At 36.9% G+C, this 18,146-nt stretch overlaps 1 protein-coding gene across 1 annotated transcript in view; it reads left to right on the plus strand.

The window, feature by feature from the left end:
- The window catches only part of LOC145691982 (protein takeout-like), a 69,630-nt gene extending 56,978 nt beyond the window's left edge, over positions 1–12,652 (plus strand). Inside the window, exons 5-6 of the mRNA XM_081767279.1 lie at positions 6,323–6,472; positions 12,314–12,652. Of these exons, the coding sequence (XP_081623405.1) occupies positions 6,323–6,472; positions 12,314–12,468 (305 nt within the window). The 3' untranslated portion in view covers positions 12,469–12,652. The remainder of the gene's footprint in view (positions 1–6,322; positions 6,473–12,313) is intronic.
- The last annotated feature ends 5,494 nt before the right edge of the window (positions 12,653–18,146 follow it).

The raw sequence follows: 18,146 nt of genomic DNA on the forward strand, positions 1-18,146 counted from the left end.
TTTTACATTCTGAAACATTGAAATTTGCTTCACCAGTTTCAATACACGAATATACAGTAAATTGCTCATAGGTACTTTGAAGATGAAGACACTAATGTCAAATAATGTTTACACGACAAGCAAAGTTCGATGTAAAGGTGTCACCATCCACGACACTATCGTATACTATCAGCCCACTTGCTTTATAGTGTCTGTATATATATATATATATCTATCTATCTATCTATATATATATATATATATATATATATATATATATATATATATATATATATATATATATATATATATATATATATATATATATATATATGCACACTTTGATTTCATATATTTCAGCCTTTAGGTTTCCATACCAATCCAAAAACTACTTTCAATTTTAGCATGTTTAGATTTGTTGCAATTATTTTTTTTTAAAAAAAGCTCGGAACCAAATAATTTTATTGAGTAATGGAAAGTATTTGATTGAAATTTTATATGTTACTGCACAGTAAGCTCTACTTAAAGTGCCATAGTAATGGGAGCTGAACGACACATCAGACCAAAGAATGCTTGGGGCCAGTCTTCACCTCCATAGTACAAATCTGTTCCCATAACCGCGGGGTGTGTGCCACTATATGGTGGTTGCCCCGTTTGTGTAACAAACTCATGACAGTACACCCAGATTAGCTAGTGGTCTAAAAAAAGTTGATTTTTGGGTGGCCATTTTGGATTAAAGTTTCTTATAGTGTCGTGATCTATTCGCAATCATACAACGTCGAAATGTTGACACATTGGGTACGGGGATTCGAACTTGTAACCGCAGATGATTGTATAATTTATCAATGAGGCATGTTGTGTTAATGCACGAATGATATCTTAATCAATCCATCTTAGTTTTTTCTTGCCATTCATTAGCATATTTACTTGGCCCTGTATAAAACTTTTTCGTAATATATCCACCACCGGTTATTAACCACTTTATTGAAACGATCACAATATTATATTTTAGAACTGGCCTTTGAAATTAATTCTTTATTATATTTGCTTTAAAATTCTTTTAACTTCGTTTGTAAACATATTATTTTGGCTTTGTACATACTGTTAGACTTCAGTTTTTCGTTCTCTTTACGCAAAAAGGAGAGCTCTTCCTTTGGTTTATGCCCCTCACTCTCCACAAAACAAACGAAAAATAACATAAACAAAGAGTTATTTTTTATTTCAGTCACAATAGTTATTTCATCTGGCTGCACCCCAATGTCTGATTTGTTTTTTCTTTAAACACCTAACTTCCGTACATTTAATTCTTTCATTATTTACATCAACACGGTTCCGTATAGTAAAGGTAAGTTTAGTGAAGCCACGTCTTTTTTAAACTTTTTCTTGGGTAGAATATTTAGAAGCTCACATTTTAAATTATGTCCATAAGCTTCGGGAATAAAATGATCGGAATAGACGCTGGCGTTTTCAACTTTAAAGATATCTTTCTGACAGCATTTCTTTTGCCAAACTTTCCGCAAAGGAATCGAGGGAAATACATGATAAATAACTTTGCAACCCGTAGTATTTCTACTATAATTGCGACAAGTACTGTAGAATTCGACATGCTTATAGGCTAACACGAGCACTACAGTAATTAATGTTTTCTTAATACAGGAAAGCAAGAATCACTCACTTTCTTGCAAAAATCAAAGAAACAAACAAGGGTGAATGACAAGGACCTTGGGCGAAAGCTGTTTCTGCTCCCGCCGTGACGTCACAATTTTACTGCATCTTCGGTTTTCAAAGAAGGGTAGTTATGACGCGACCTTAAAAGAGGAAAGGAACAGTAGGGTTTGCGAACTTTGGAAGCAGAGGGCAATTTCGCACACTGGTCAGATCAAACATTTCCGCGTAACAAAACGAAGGTACCCGTTTAAAACCTCTTCATTTAAAGTGTTATTGTTAGTATCATAAATTTGCTGAAAGCAAACAATTTGAAGGGTTCGTCGATAATATCTGCTTTTTTTCTCCTGCGCCCGCCTTCCAAACGAAGAGGTGAATTTTACAACATGACTGCTGTATAATAAGCGAGCGATTGGTAATATGGTAAAAGTGTATTTTTATGTGTATGTGTGTGTGTGTGTGTGTGAGAGAGAGAGAGAGAGAGAGAGAGAAAGAGAGAACGAGAGAGAAGACAAAATATTAGTTGCAAGATGACATACTTCAATTGCCGTTTTCGGTTAATTTCGGTTCATATAGCAAAAAGAATACCACCACCAGAGAATCCGCCATCTCAACCAGAACTTTCAACTACAGTCTGTAATGAGTGTAGGCCTTATCCAGTTTTCAAATTGAATAGATGGGGTGGTAGTTCAGTTTCTTGACCTTGTAAAAATCTTCCCTTCTTTGATTTTGTTTGTTATCATTCCAGCCAGAAATAAAAAAAAAAATTAGAATTCCTCAGTTTACAGCAAGGGGAATTGGGGACAAGACATTAAGGATGATATTCCTGGAAGCTCATGTATCACGATTGATTTATTGAATAGACAGAGGACACTTTTCTATGAAGGCTTTTCAACATGTTTTCTCACAAAGGGGATTTTCCTTTTGCAATCTATATGACCACTGGCAATTTCAATCTTGGCCATTCCCTCCAGCGTTTGCATTTTCGAGACACGAGACGGGGCGAGACATTTCACGAGACGTCCCGTCTCGTCTCGTGTCTCGTCTCGTTTTCGAGACGGGACAAGTAGTCTGTCTCGTCTCGTGTCTCGTCTAAAAGGGTTCCGTCTCGTCTCGTGGCAACACTAGACCTGCCCACCTGAACCTCCTACATTTAATAACGATAGCAATGTTAGATAAGGAGTATAAATTGACTTATTACTCATTATGCTGTTTCCGCTATCTCCTATTCCTTTTCTATTGGGTCCGAATATTTTCCTCGGAATTTTATTTTAAATTTCGATATTTTCAGCCTGTGTTCTTCCTTGAAAGAAATCAATCATGTTTCGCATCAAAACTGCGCCTTATAAATAATTATCGTTTATTTGAAATTTGAAATTCTTCGATAATATTCTGTTTCATTAATATTTTTCCTCCTGTAGTTAATTCGCGTGGTTACTCTTTCCACGTTTGAATACTTCAAATTTAGGCTATATATAGTAACAAACTTTTACTTTATTTTTGAACTTTTCACAATAAAACTCCTAGTTCTACAATTTTGTTCTGGGTACATTTTGAGTTCGGATATCCACTTTGGCCAACACAAAGATGTAGTCAGAAAGCAAAATCAATTTGGGAAGAACTCTTCGTGTTGTTTAACATACCTATCGTAGGTTACGATTGAATTTGTTTCCGAATAAATATGTTAACTGTGGTAATGAATTAATTTGATGATTTAGTGATTTATCTTTACGCTTCTTGTAAGATATAACTGTTATTGAGGAAGCTCTGAAATACATTTCTCTCAGATTTTTGTCGAATTTGCACTCTAGGCAAGACGAATTGAAGCTGCAAACTCATGGGTATATATACATGCTTGTGATTCAGAAGTGCTGTCTTCAGAGTTTTGAGTATTTCTTGAACACGGCTGAACTGCTGACAGTACGCAGTTGCATTGATCCTCTGACCAGCTGGTAGCAGTTCCCGATACACGATGGCGCGAGCAGTTCACCAAACACACAGGAGGATTTTTTTCGGTGGAGTGCTGGCTTCGACTGTTTTGGAATCGTTCCTGGGATGCTAGCCAATGATGACGGCGCCGTGGAGCTTCTTACAGGACCCACTTCTCATGCCATGTCAACAACTTGTCGAGAAATGGCCCCTTCCTTAGACGAGACAGCAAAGAAACACAGGTGTCTACTCGCGTTGCCTCCTGGTCTGAAGTCAAATCATGTGGGATACATCGACCCAACTTGTAGTGCTTCCCAGGTTGATGGAGTTGCTGCCGAAAGGTTTCTCCATTCTCTCAGTAGTCCGAGTTCCTCACATGTCTGGCCACTGTTCGTCTCAATTGCTGCCTGAAGATCATTATGTACATCGAGTGTTTCCTGAACTTCTGAACGTCCTTAAACTTCTGAAACCACTGTCCGCATAGTCACGATACCCTCACCAAAGGCCTGGCATATCTTCCGCCCCGCTGCACCGGCATTTGACCCTAACCGTTTGATGTCGTACAGCATACACGCCGTGCTTGACGCTTTGTGGAGATTCCATGTTCACTCTGGTCTTACGCACGTTCACGGTATAACTGAACTGCCACAACCAGGTAGTATGTTGGATATGTCCATACCAACAACTGACCTTCGCCTTATTTCCATTCGCATTCAACTCACTGTGTAGGGCCAATTGAACAAAGACTTCCACAAAAAGGGACAGAACTTCCTTGATTACCTTTCTGGCATATATTCATAGGAATTAAAGGCGTACCATTTTCCACCTGGAGTTATACAACAATCACGAGTTTCCTTCATTATATCACATCTTTCATTATATGTCCTTCATCAATTGAAAGCTTTCTTCATTACACTAGGATTAACCACCATTCGAATCGTCTACAAAGGTTCGTTCCAACTAGTTAGTTAGATAATAGTCAACAATCTAGAAGCATTTTCCATTCTTAGTTATCACTGTTGTATGTTCTCCGTGGTGAAAAATAAGTTAACATTTATCTCATTTGTTCCATGAACTTGCCTCTAATATTGCTTCTTAAAAAATGGCATTTTGGGTAAAATTCGACTAAACCAAAATCCAAGATTTTATGAACTCTCAAGAATAACAAGTATGCACAGAAAAATATTTTACATGTCCACTGAGGAAGTCCAGGTCTACCGCAAACTACGTTAAATCAAAATCGGATGAGTTCTATCAATAGCATGCTATATATATATATATATAGGGTGCGCCATAAGTCTCCATACAAGTGGTGAAAACGGTGACTAATGTTGATTTTCTTTTTCCAAATTGGGATTACATTTTTCTGTAGTCAAAAGATATTAGCACTCCACCCCTTTGCTTTTTGCAGTCCGACATCACACGTGGAATGCTATCCGTCCAGTGCGTAATATTTTGGCTGTTCACTTCACCAGAGACAACTTAGTCTCGTCTGAAAAAAAAAAAAAAAAACAATAGAATTACAAAACCAGGAATATTCCCGTTCATGTTCAATGTCCGCTCAGAGAACTCTGGTATACAGTAAGGAATTGTCCTCTGTAAGATGGTGCAATAACTGCACTGCGTATGGGTCCCACTTGTTATCGTGCAAAACGCGCATGTCATTGCTTTGGCTGATTCCAATATCCTCAGAGACGCTCCGAGTCCCCTTTGTCGGACTCCTGGTCATCGCTGCAAGTACCATTATCAGTGGCGTATTTAAGGGGTGGGCTTCCGGGCTTAAGCCCCCCCGAAATCTTACTTACTATAGTAAAGTATATGAAATATCTTGCAGAATTTTCACATTTTCAGGCAAAGCCCCCCCCCCGAAAGTTAGCAAAGCCCCTCCCGAAACAAAATCGTAAATACGCCACTGACCATTATTGACGTACCTTCATTAGCTACTGTCTTTCGTCTTCTAGGTCTCGGTTCATCGGCAACGGAACTTTTTCTTCTGAATTTATGATAACTTTTGCTACATTACGTCTCTACATGATTGTGGTACCACTCCTAGCCAACAGAATGAAAAGTGAAATGAAATCTTTGAGTTTTACGTCCCACAGTTATGCTGGTTAGGCTAAAAGAGACGGTGATGATGAGTAATAAAAGAAATGGTGGAATGAAGAAAGTGAGAGGAAACTAGAGAACACCGAGAAAACCCACGCACACGGTGTTTGTCCACCACAAAGTTCACTTGGTGGGGGCTGGCATCGAACCAGGGACCCCAAGCAACAGAGATGAACGCTCTACCACTGCCAACAGAATGAAGTTAATCCATTCTTTCTTTGTTAGTGGCATCTTATTTTCAATTTGTTCACCTGCCCGAGAAGGAGAAATAAATATTAGTCACCGTTTTCAGCATTTGTATGGAAACTTATCCTTGTAAGATATCCTTTACTACATCGACACAAATTTAATTGGAGAGTTGAGGTCTAGTATTGTGCCAAGTTTAGTCAAGATCAAATGAATTTTCAAAATCGTATGTAATATATATTTTTCCTAATGATCTTTTTAAAAAGCAGAATAAACAGTCAAATAGTTAATTTAGCATAATTAAGTATAAAACTGTTCGTAATTTGATCAATGCAAAAGATTTATGTATCTGATTTTCATCATTATTTTGTAGAATTACAAAACCATTTAATTTATTTAAAATATATTACGATTCGATCATTTTAGCTGTATAATAATATAATAATTATTATTTCAGATGATCTCAAAGTGCGCTGGGTATTGGATGGTGAACCCATGTATAAGGGAGATGAATTATACATGAAACTTAACAAATTTAGAGTTTATATTACGTCCGAGAGAGCTTATATCAGACTTGATAATTTATTTAATGGAAATAGACTACTAGGTAAGTATAATTTCGCACTACAATAGGCTGTATTAGTATATTTGTGATTTTAATAGTACAGGAAGTCTATGCTTTATTCTTAGTGGGGATAATCAAGTTAAATGTCTACGTTAAACAGTATAAACAGTATACAATATTAATCAATTTAATGGAAACAGTAGAGTTGGAAACATGTAAAACGTCTAGGTTAAAAACAGGCTGCGAATGTAGCGCTAGTCTGTTTGTTGTGGTATGGTAGGGCAAATTTGTACTACGTGGCGAGCACTAGAATGGCATACAGTGATAAGTGTAAAATCGGCGATCTCTCTGACTTCCAAAGAAGATAATTTGTTGGTGTTCGTCTATGTAATGTGAACGTGATGAAAGTGGCAAGTGTGTTAGATTTGTCCAAGGCGATGCCAGCCTGCAAAATTCACTGCAAAACTACATCGGCGAAAAGATCGGAAGAAACAATCTGTAACAGTTTCCGCTGAACATTAAAATGGATTGTCAGTCACAAACGTCGTGTGACTGCGGTGCAAGTGCCGGAGGAGTTCAAGTAAGACCTCCCATAACCTCTGTCGACAATCACAGACTACCGTAAGTAATATGACATGGACATACTGGGTCGGGATTTGCTAGTAAAACTTCCGTTAAGGACTATAACGCTTTAGCATGGCGCCAATGGTGTCACGAACACGAAGTATGAATCACTGATAGCTGGAAACGTGTGATGTGATCGCATCAGTCATCGTTAATCTTATTTCAAACTACGGGTCGTATTTATGTGTTACAGACGCTCAAAAAGTCGTATGGTTGGCACTGTCTGTGCCCAACAGCTCTCTGATACTGTGGGCCACACAATCTAGGTTTTCAGTGAGTTTTGTGGTAATAACAGCCTGCAAAACGCACCGCGAAATTACATCGGCGAAAAGGAACAGTGAACGGAAGAAACCCTCAGTGAAAATTTTCGCTAAGCGTTAAAACGGATTGACAGTCACAAATGTTGTGTGACTACGGTACACGTGCCAGAGGATGAGGTACTAGTACCGAGTGCCGCAGTAGTAGTCCCGTAACTGCCCATCTTTACATAATCATTTAAAGGACTATGTGCATGCTATGGCTAAGATGTTTTGAGGTAATGACACCACATTTTAAGATAATAATACGCCCATTGACACATCTCCTCACTACGGGAGTCCTCTCCACTAGTAGGTAGAACTAGAAAATTGGATCTCGGTCCATCGTGCATGTAATTGCATCCTATCACCCTTCTTCGGGAGGCTTTATTGAATTTTGGGTTCACTTTCGAATAAACAACTACTGTAAGCCATGTAAATTCAAGCCTTTTAGGGTGCCGGCCTTTGAAAGTGGGTATTTGCTCACTCCATCATGGAAAAAGTTCTGTAGTAGACACTTCCTTACAGCGTTGCCAAGTCGGAATGCCAAAATATCTGCAGATCTAACGTATAATATTTGTAATTATTTTTGTAGTTATGTTAGCTGTCTATCAATTCTTCAACACGGTAGGTCTATTTAATAGTTGCCCAAACGAAACAAGTTAATCAATTCGATTTAGTACCATTCAGACAAATTACAAGCAAAGTTGGTCGGTTTCTTCTCCAAGGGACAAACTTATTCGTTTAATTAGACACTCGAAAAAAAAAAAGAAACATGAACTTAACACTTAGCTCTTCAGAACGAACCACTAGCAAAAAAAGCGACGGAGAAGGGAGAAAGAAAAACGTTGAATTCAAATCTGCTCTGTAGCTCAATATCTAGGCATTTTCCTTGCAGAAATGGAAACGTTTACTGAAGCGAATAATGTGATGTTGTAGGTTTTCAGTTTGTTACTTATATTATCAAAGGATCAATTGTAACTTGAAGTATGTCTTTGCCGTCGATATTTTAAAAAATCCATAGGTCGGACCAAATATTCCTCATTTTCGTATTGCTATCTAAAACCTCTAGATCTACAAATAAACATGTAGAACTGTTAACACTGCTTCTCCAAATTGCCAACATTGGTTGTATTCCATTTCCCTATTTCGTTCCCTACCTTAATTTCCTCAACCTGTTCTATTCTCTGATGGTAATTGCGTATTCCTACAATCCAGTTGGAAAATATTTGTTTTGACAAAAGCTACAAATATTCGCTAAAAAGAAACAAACTTTTCGACTTTCTTATATAATTATTACATTTATATAGCATAATATGTTACTGTCTTAAAATTTACCTGTACATTTTAAAAATTAGACGTAATTAGAGGTAAGAAGGTTATTAGAATCTGAAAAGTTTTTGTACAAAATCTCGCCTACTCTGAATTGGAAATATGAACTCTGAAGTGTTTATTTTTGCACTAAGTTAGTTTTTTATTAACTAATGTTATTTGATTATTAAGTTCTCTTGTATATGAATTTAGGAATGAACATGAGGTTTTTCGATGTGCCCCTTTATAGTCGATTGGCTAACGTGAGTGGTCCCGGGTTCGATTCGCAGTGAGAGATTCTTGTCTCAAATACAAACACGAGTTGTAGTTTGGATCCCTGGATCCAACACGGCCAGGGACAGAATCGGCTTACCTTGTATGTGGTACTTTATTTCTCCATAACTACTGAACCAAATTTCACCCTTGGTGAGTTGGGAATAAAAATTACTGTATTTTGGGGCAGGCTGGGTCTGCTCATCTTATAAACTATATAGCGTTTTATTTGTCGGTAACTACTCACTAGATCTGAACGAAATTCGGTTGGCGAACAGCTCATCGCCTAGAAACTAAAGATCGTTATATTGGATGGCCAGGCTCGGTTCGACAACAGAAAGTGTGTTTGATATTTTCTAATGCCAAGAGATTAAATCTCTTAGTTTTTCTCATGTATTGAGCATTTCATGACGAGTTTTGCTTGCAGGAAGTTTCAGGACTGAACCCATGTCTTCTATATGTGTTTCTTCCTTAGCAGTTGTTTGCTAAGATTAGGAAAATAGGGGATCTTAACTTCCGCAGATCCCTGTGTTTTCATCCAATGTTGCCAGATTTGAATATTAAAAAGTAGCGAAGTTGAGCTTCAAAAGTAACGGATTTGAATTAATTGTAACCAAGGATGTTATAAAATACAGGATCTGCCCATACAACAAAATCGTGAAGCCATATGTCACAGTTTCGCCACACCTACTCCGCTCGCTCCGCACCAGTAAGATCGCAATCTTTCGAGCCAACAATCATGACGGAAGCGAGAGTAGCCAATCAGACGTATCAGCTCAGACGATGCTCGGTTGGTTTTTTGGCTTCATTGAGTTCATATGATGAAGATACGTATGGGCAGATCCTCTATTTTATAACATCCGGATTGTAGCCCACTTACACTTGGAACCGGAAATATATCAGATACGTGAATGGCAACGTTCAAGGAGTGAGCAAAGCTCCGGGCTGTTAGTGGGGGTATTAGGGCAAACTTTGTTACAAGAGATATATGTTTGCCTAAGTCAGTCTTGTCTGTGAGCTCTAAGCCACACTTTACGAAATATGCAGTACCTCTTTCATTGTTATTCCGGACTTCTGCAATTCGTTTGCTAAATTTTTTATCCGCTAGTCATTAATTTTGAATTTTTTACTGTACTTAATCCAATTTCCTATATGATAACATGGATAATACAGTAACATAATTAAATTCACAATGCTTACGTTTAGACAACCCTGTTCAACTACTTGGCTAAGCATTAACTAAGACTGTAACACGTTTGGTTGTGCTGCAACAGCACAAACTAAACAAAAGTCTAGTGCTGTCAGATCTGAAGATTAAAAGGCACTAAAACAAGGAATAAACCAGTATCGAACATTTTAATTTCAGTAAAGCTATTGTTCTTTGCAAATAGAATTATTCAACAAATAAAACTTTTATTGTGTTATAGAAAGCTAATAGTGTTTTGTAAAGTTACACATGATATATATGAAAATAAAAACGTAGCGCATTCGTAAGAGTTGTAGCTAGCAGATAATTAAAAGTGGCCCAAAAGGTAGCGTGTCGCCCAATTCGAATTTTTTGTAACGAGGCAGGCACGTATACTGGATTTCGTGAAGGGGTCCGTGACATGAAATATTGTTGTCATCACACCAGGGGCTCGACCATTCTAGACTATTTTACTGGAACATATATTCGTTCGTTTAGCCAGGATTTCGGATGTGGGGAGGGGTGACATAAAATTCTAAAGGCCAGGAGCTCGATCAATCTAAACTACTTTACTAACAACATATATTGGTTTGTTAGGACAATAAAATGAGGATATGTTGGTAAGTATTTTAATAGCAAACTATGAAGAAATCTCGAGTAAAATAATAAAAAAGCGAATTGAAAAGATTTTACAGTATTTACGTACTTCCTCTCTTTATTCAAATATAACAATTTTCCTTTCATTATGACCACAACTATTATAAAAAATACATATTCACTATTATGAAAAGTACATACTCAATAATATCTTGTAAAATATTTTACAATATCTGCGTCCCTTTCTCTGTTGAATCAAATGTTAACAGAACTTTCTTTCCACATAAATTTTTGTTTTTATTTTTCCGTCAATTACTGTCTGTTTCAAATGACAGGTTAAAGGAGCAGCAGAAATTCTTTTTGAAATAACATGGTTAATACTGCAAGGATGCAATGACGAAATATTATGATAAAAAATGTCCACGCTATTACGCAAAAGCACTATGCTTTCGGAAGCTTGAAATCTCCCTGACTAGTAGCGGAAATTCTGAGAATTCCGTAACTTTTCTAGAAATTTCAAATTCCCTTACTTTTTCAGGATATCTCGCTCACCTCGCCACCATGTATTGCAAGTAATACAAATCTCCTCAAAAGAAAGAGTAACCAAAAGCTTCCTGTAGCTTTTTTCTTAACGGTGATCCTTTTTCTCAATTCATTTTGTTTCACTCTTCCTTAATTTTTTCCGGACCTCCCCTTGGCTACGTGCCTGGCGAGGTCACTTAAAAGATCACCCAATTTGCAACTTGTAGCCCAATCTGGTAACACTGTCTTAATGCTGACTCAGTTGTTTCACTGCTGCGACTGTGTTGGCATACGGTATAGATGTCTCGCAGGAATGCGGATTCCCATGTCCTTGATCGTTCGGTATCCAGTTGAATGCTAATTTTGTAGGTACTGAAATAATGGAAATGTGAAGTTTACATGGAGCAAAATATCACAATAATTCTTAATACATTTACTACACTGAACTGAACATCACCATCAAACGTAACTTACTTGTAACAAGTTGAGTTGAGTTGAGTTGATTTTAGTTTAGCGTCCCGTTCGGCAGCGAAGCCATATAAGACGTGGACCTACTGATTAAGGGTCTTCACTACAGCGAAATTGAACTACCGCTAATTTTAGAGTTTTTCTGTAATATCTTCAAAACAAACGAAAATATTCGAAAAGTAGAAACGTAGTGAACTAGACAATACGATTTTGCATGTGATACCTTTACTACAATTCACCTATCCGCTTTTAGTATCCCACTATTTACAGAACCCGCAAAAAATGCTAAATCCTTTTACAGTTACAAATCGAAAGCAGATAGATGAGTTGTGATAACGGTGTCACATGCAAAATCATATTGTTTAGTTCACTACGTTTCTGCTTTTCGAATATTTTTATTTGATTTGAAGATATTACAGAAAAACTCTACAATTAGCGGTAGTTTAATTTCGCTGTAATGAAGACCCTTAACGTGGAATCCGAACCACATGAGCTCCCGCCGGGAATACTTGTAACAAGTCTGAACCCATAACAAGGTTTTAGAAGATCTTTTTTTTAACACTTTGTCAGTTATTTTAATTTTACTAATTTCTCTCTCTGTTTCAGGTGAAACAATGAACACTTTCCTGAATGAAAATAGCAAAGATGTGATAAGAGAAATGAATCCTGGAATTCAAGATGCTATTAGTGAGCTCTATTGGGGAATTACGAAAAGACTATTTGAAACTGTTCCTTATAAGAAAATATTTTCAGGTCTATAAATATTTTTAAAAATATTTTAGGTAATAAAATTGTAAGTTTAATTGTAAAAAATTGCCAATTATCAAAAAGATGATGTAATTTTTTCATGTATTTGTTGGTTTGTTTTTTTGTTCTAAGACAACATACTCAGTGGTATATCAGATGGTATACCACAAACAAATGAAATCAATAATCAGATGATGAATTGTGTCTTTTTAATTACCTTGTTTTATTTACTATAAACATTATTTGATTTTATATCTTACAGTTATATCTTACACTTATCTACAGTCACACGTTTTCAGCAATAAGTAAGCACTGAATTAGATTTTACAGGTAAAATGGCTAAAAACCATAACGATGTAAGCAGGTCTGTAATTTCGTACGGGTATATAGGGGCGCGGACCCATCCTAGGAGGGCAGTGGACGATACCGAATGGGGAAGGGAACTAATCCTTCCAGCTTTTTAACTGACAAAAATAATTTAAGGCATTATTTAAGTTATATATTTTTGAATCTTTATAGTAAACTCATGATATACCTATCATAGTCTGGGTTTTTGCTTCTCCCCCACATTTAACACCGCGAGGGAAAAATTTAAGAGAGATATATATTGAAAACAGTGTTGGTATTACAGCCAGTGATACCAATTTATGGAGTAAATCTCATTTCGTGGGATCTTTTGCGTTATATTTTCTGAAAGAGATAAATGGTAACATACGTAATTTTTCATATACGCAACACGTGTAAAATCCACATCAACAAAATTCTCCAAAGGCAGAAACTAGACATGATGAAAATCTTCGAGTTCTGCGTCCCACGTTTATGCCAACTAGGCTAAAGGAGACAATGATTATGAGAAATGAGTAAAATTGTGGAATGAAGAAAGTGGAAGGAAACGGGGAAACCCCGAGAAAACCCACACACACGGTGTTTGTCCACCACAACGTTCACTTGCCTTCAGCGGAGATCGAACCAGGGACCCCACGCACCGGAGGTGAACGCTAATCTAACTATGGGTACGGTTCTATGAGTATGGTCTAAGTACACATAATTAGATTTTATACATGTTATAATTTATGTTCGGTGCCATTTAACAAAACTTCATTTTGTGCTCAGTTTGCAACACTGAATTACATATGATGTTATTGAGCATGTATGTGGGTACAGTTGCTTACTATACTGTTGTATAAATGTCATTTTGATTACTTTAATCATTTTGAAGTTCTTTCTGTGTCAGTGTATCTTTTGCATTGCTATCTTCACACGATTCTAGACCCTTCTTTCCTCTGTATCTCCTGTGTTTTGGGGTGTCGTCCGTAAAACTTCAGATTTCTCACTTTTCTTCACTCCTCTATCGATTGCACATTGTTTGATTGGGCAATGCTACTATCAATATAAGATGTTCCGTTGTCAGCCTAGTGACCAGAGTGCGCACTGTTGGTTCCTTTTGTCCCGGATCAAACAAACTGCCCATTTCAAACATACGTTCGTTTTATATACCTTCGTTACGATATAGAACGTAATCATTCAATCAACTACATGTTTCGTTTCCTTCCACTGTACATTCTCTGTTCTATTTTTGTGGGTAATACCAAAGAGAGACCTAAGTAATATGAAATCAAAATATGGAAATCATAAACAGATTCGACGGCTCAGTAGTAGAGCATTCACCTTGTGTTGAACGAACAGCTCTTCGTCACCCTCCTTTAGTCTGCACATAATCGCGCGACGTTGAACTAATAAAAAGAGCAAGATATTGCAATATAAATTTTATATTCTTGTTTTTACATTTTTGAAAACAAGTACTGGTGAACTTTAACTAGTGAATAAGAGAAAATATAAAAAATACAATTAATTTTATATTGTTAGAAGCAAAAGATTTTACGTCGTACGTTTACAGTTTCGAGAGCATCACATTCCATGCCAACCTTCGAAAAAAATTACGGAGTGTAACGTAAAAGAAAACGTGCATAAATCAATTATAACAGGAATGCCTATTACCTCAAACAAGAGCGCAGATTTTGTCAGATTGACGCAAGTCACTGCTAAATGGAGCTCTAAATATTTTCCAGGCAATCACAAAGCCATTTCCTTCTCTGTACCATTAGTAGAAAGAGATTCTCTAAGCTTGGAGATTCTTGCAGAAGCTTAACGGTTCACTTTCCTGCTATTTTGGGACATTTTGCACGACCTTACCTGTCTTCCACGATTCGTGTGTTGATACGTATAGGTTAGTTGCTCGCTGTGTTGAAGAGATATATTCGAATGATTTTTTATCCGCTAGCAGGAGCGGATCCAGGACGGACTTCTGACAGGGATCTGGGGGTTGTAATACTGCTACTTAGAGCTACTTTTAAGTGCTCCAAACTCTGGGATGGGTTTTATTTATGTATAAAATAAGAAAGTTATCTCTTCTGGGGGGCAATCGCCCCGATTGCTCCCCCTGGATCTGCCTCTGTCTGTTAGAAGGTGCTGGTGAAAAAACATGAAATAAACACAAAAACACCGCAATTACTTGCAACCACATATCCAGGCTTATATCGGGTGTCCCTCGAGCGATACAGAAAATGGCGCTCCTCATTCGATGTTTGAATATGAATTCATCTGACAAAACAGTTTTTCCAGTTGCGATCCAGATTCACATGAGAGTATTATAGTTTGTATTGACCACCTAGCATATGTTGATGAGTGTTACACCCTTATCACAGAGTTACGCAGAACATGGGTAAGTTGGGGTTTATGTTCTATTTTTTTTTTTTTTTTTTTCAAATGTGGTTCTGAAGTTAACCCAGCCTCTTTGAAATGTCTACCTTCGGTAAACTGGGAAAGTAAAGGTGGCCTGAGCATATAGTGTTGAGGGCTGCTAAATATCCATGACTGCTAAAGGGAACAAAGAGTATGGACGTTTGGAATTGAAGATCAACAAGGTCATGTAGTCACTGAGCATCAAAGAGTCCTTGGGATCTGGAACAACATAAAGGATCTAGATGACCAGAAGAACCGCCCCAAAGTAACAGTGATCAAAGCAGTCGAAGAGGTGGATGGTGTTGGAAGAGAGTCCATTATTTAGAAAACTGGGATATACTAAAGTTGTATTTTGAGGAATATCTATAATAGATTATGCTTTAATTCATTGTTCACCGGCAATAAACGCAATAACATACAGAAATCGTCACAGTACCTTCGAAGACTTCTCGTAAAAAGAATGAATATTGATAATTTCTAGATGAAATTAAGAAGAAAATCAGGACATGTATATTTTGGAACATAAATTTACAAACCGAGACGAGATCATTTCGAGGCGAGACGAGGAAAGAATGGTACCGAAACTAGAGACAGGATTAAAAAGAATTCTTCTAGAATCGAGACAAGACGAGGAAAGAATGGTTCCGAAACTAGAGACAGGACTAAAAAGAATTCTTCTGGTATCGAGACAGGACGAGGAAAGAATGGTTCCGAAACTAGAGACAGGACTAAAAAGAATTCTTCTAGAATTGAGACGAGACGAGGAAAGAAGGATTCCGAGAATAGAGACGAGACTAAAAAAGAATAATTCTAGAATCGAGACGAGACGAGGAAAGAAGGATTCTGAGATTAGAGACGAGACTAAAAAGAATTATTCTAGAATCGAGACGAGGAAATAAAGATTCCGAGACTAGAGACAAGACTAAAAAGAATTCTTCTAGAATCGAGACGAGACGAGGAAAGAATGAATCCGAGACTAGAGACGAGACTAAAAAAAATTCTTCTAGAATCGAGATGAGACGAGGAAAGAATGAATCCGAGACTAGAGACGAGACTAAATAGGAATTTTTCTAGAATCGAGACGAGACGAGAAAAGAAGGGTTCCGAGAATAGAGACTACAAATAATTCTTCTAGAATCGAGACGAGACGAGAATTCAACAAAACTTTACGAGACGAGACGAGAAAACGTTATTTCACGTCTCCGTCGTCTCGTGAGCAACAATACTTTCATCGTTGCAGCCTTTATGACAAAAATGGCAAAAGAATAAAAGGCAAAACTGGAAATTAATGCGATGTAGGACAGATGTGAACTGAAAAATAATATTACAGATACATATACTAGAAATGAGTAATCGATGCTTCATCACTCACACATCAAAAACAAGGTAGTGTGTGCAATTTTGCCATGTTTCCTATTTCGCTAATATTATGAAAATCTAATATAGTATATGATTATTCAAAATGTGCAATTCACCAGGAATAGGAACTAAGTAGAAATGATTGGTTGTCATTATTCGCTTAGTGAATTATTTTGTTTATTTTCAAAGACTGCAATAATCTAGGCATCATATGTTCGTTCTAAAGAGTAAAGAGTACAAAGCATCACATGCTAATTAATAATCAATGTGGTTATATCGAGAAGAAATGTGTTGAAATAATAATTTGATTTCTAAAATGTGAGACGTTAAACTGGAAGATTTAATTTTAACTTAATTTTCATTTCTAAAACTGTGTAAAAACTTTTAAGTTAACATGCAAAAACTGTATAAACTATAAAATTAAGCTTTGCAGCAAGCTTCCTTCTCTTCCTTTAATAGAATACTTCGCTCCCGAACAATCTACAGGGTGTCCATAAAGGTTGGGTACCGATACATAGGAAAAGGCACATTTTGGTCAAAATAATGTTACTTAATAATATATTGAACAATTTCCGTGCTGTTCAATGCATAATTTGATGCGCTTTGCAAGATTAAGGTGAACTCGATTGAATAGGTCTGAATTGCCGTCGATTTCAGCACACTGACTGGTAATGCGTTCTGTCAGATTGTTTAAATTTCTAATCTTCATCGAGTAAACTTTCTCTTTCAGCATATCCCAGAAAAATAAATCAAAGGAGAAAGGTCTGATGAACGAGAGGACAACTCCACATAACCTCTTCTTCCAATCCAGTGAGAAAAATTGTCATTCAACTAATCTCTAACAGCTGCAGCAAAATGGACAGGGACCCCATCCTGCTGAAACTAGTCTGGATGTCCCTCACCCAAACGCTCAATTTAAGGCATCAATTTGTCTTTCAGCATGTTCAGATAAGTCTCACCCGTTTTATGTTCACCAAAGAAGAAAAGTCCTAGCATATGAGCTTTCCACAAACCACACTACACTATCACTTTTTGGCAGCCCTGCTGTTTGGATGGACTCATCCAATGTGGATTGCCTTGAGACCAGAATGAAATATTTTGTTTGTTCACTTCACCATTGACATAAAATACAACTTCATCACTGAACAACAAACAGTCTTTAGTAAAACTGATATTTCTAGTTCTTCTTTAGACAGAGCCATCATTCAATCTGAAAAAAAAAAAAAAAAAAAAAAAAAATAGAATTCCCTATGTAGCCAGATTTTATGGATACACTATAGTAAACAGGGAAATTTGTCTATAGCCTGTCTGGCGATTTCGTCAATTGCAATGGTTTTATTTTCCCTGTTTGCAAAGCATTAGCTGTTGTCATATGGATTGTCTTAGATATTACAAATACCTAACTACCTTATGCAATCATTATTTTACCATATCAATGATCAGGATTTTACAGTGAACAATCAAAGCTTAGCCTGGTGAAATTACGCATATCTACCTAATTTAATTATTATTCATGAATTGTAAAACACTTCGACTTCTCACAGTGTCAAGCATACGGATCCTTGACAAAGGGACATTACATGAAGAAATG

The sequence above is a fragment of the Thermobia domestica genome, chromosome 8 (assembly GCF_964235325.1).
Source record: "Thermobia domestica chromosome 8, izTheDome1.hap1.1, whole genome shotgun sequence".
Taxonomy (NCBI): Eukaryota; Metazoa; Arthropoda; class Insecta; order Zygentoma; family Lepismatidae; genus Thermobia; species Thermobia domestica.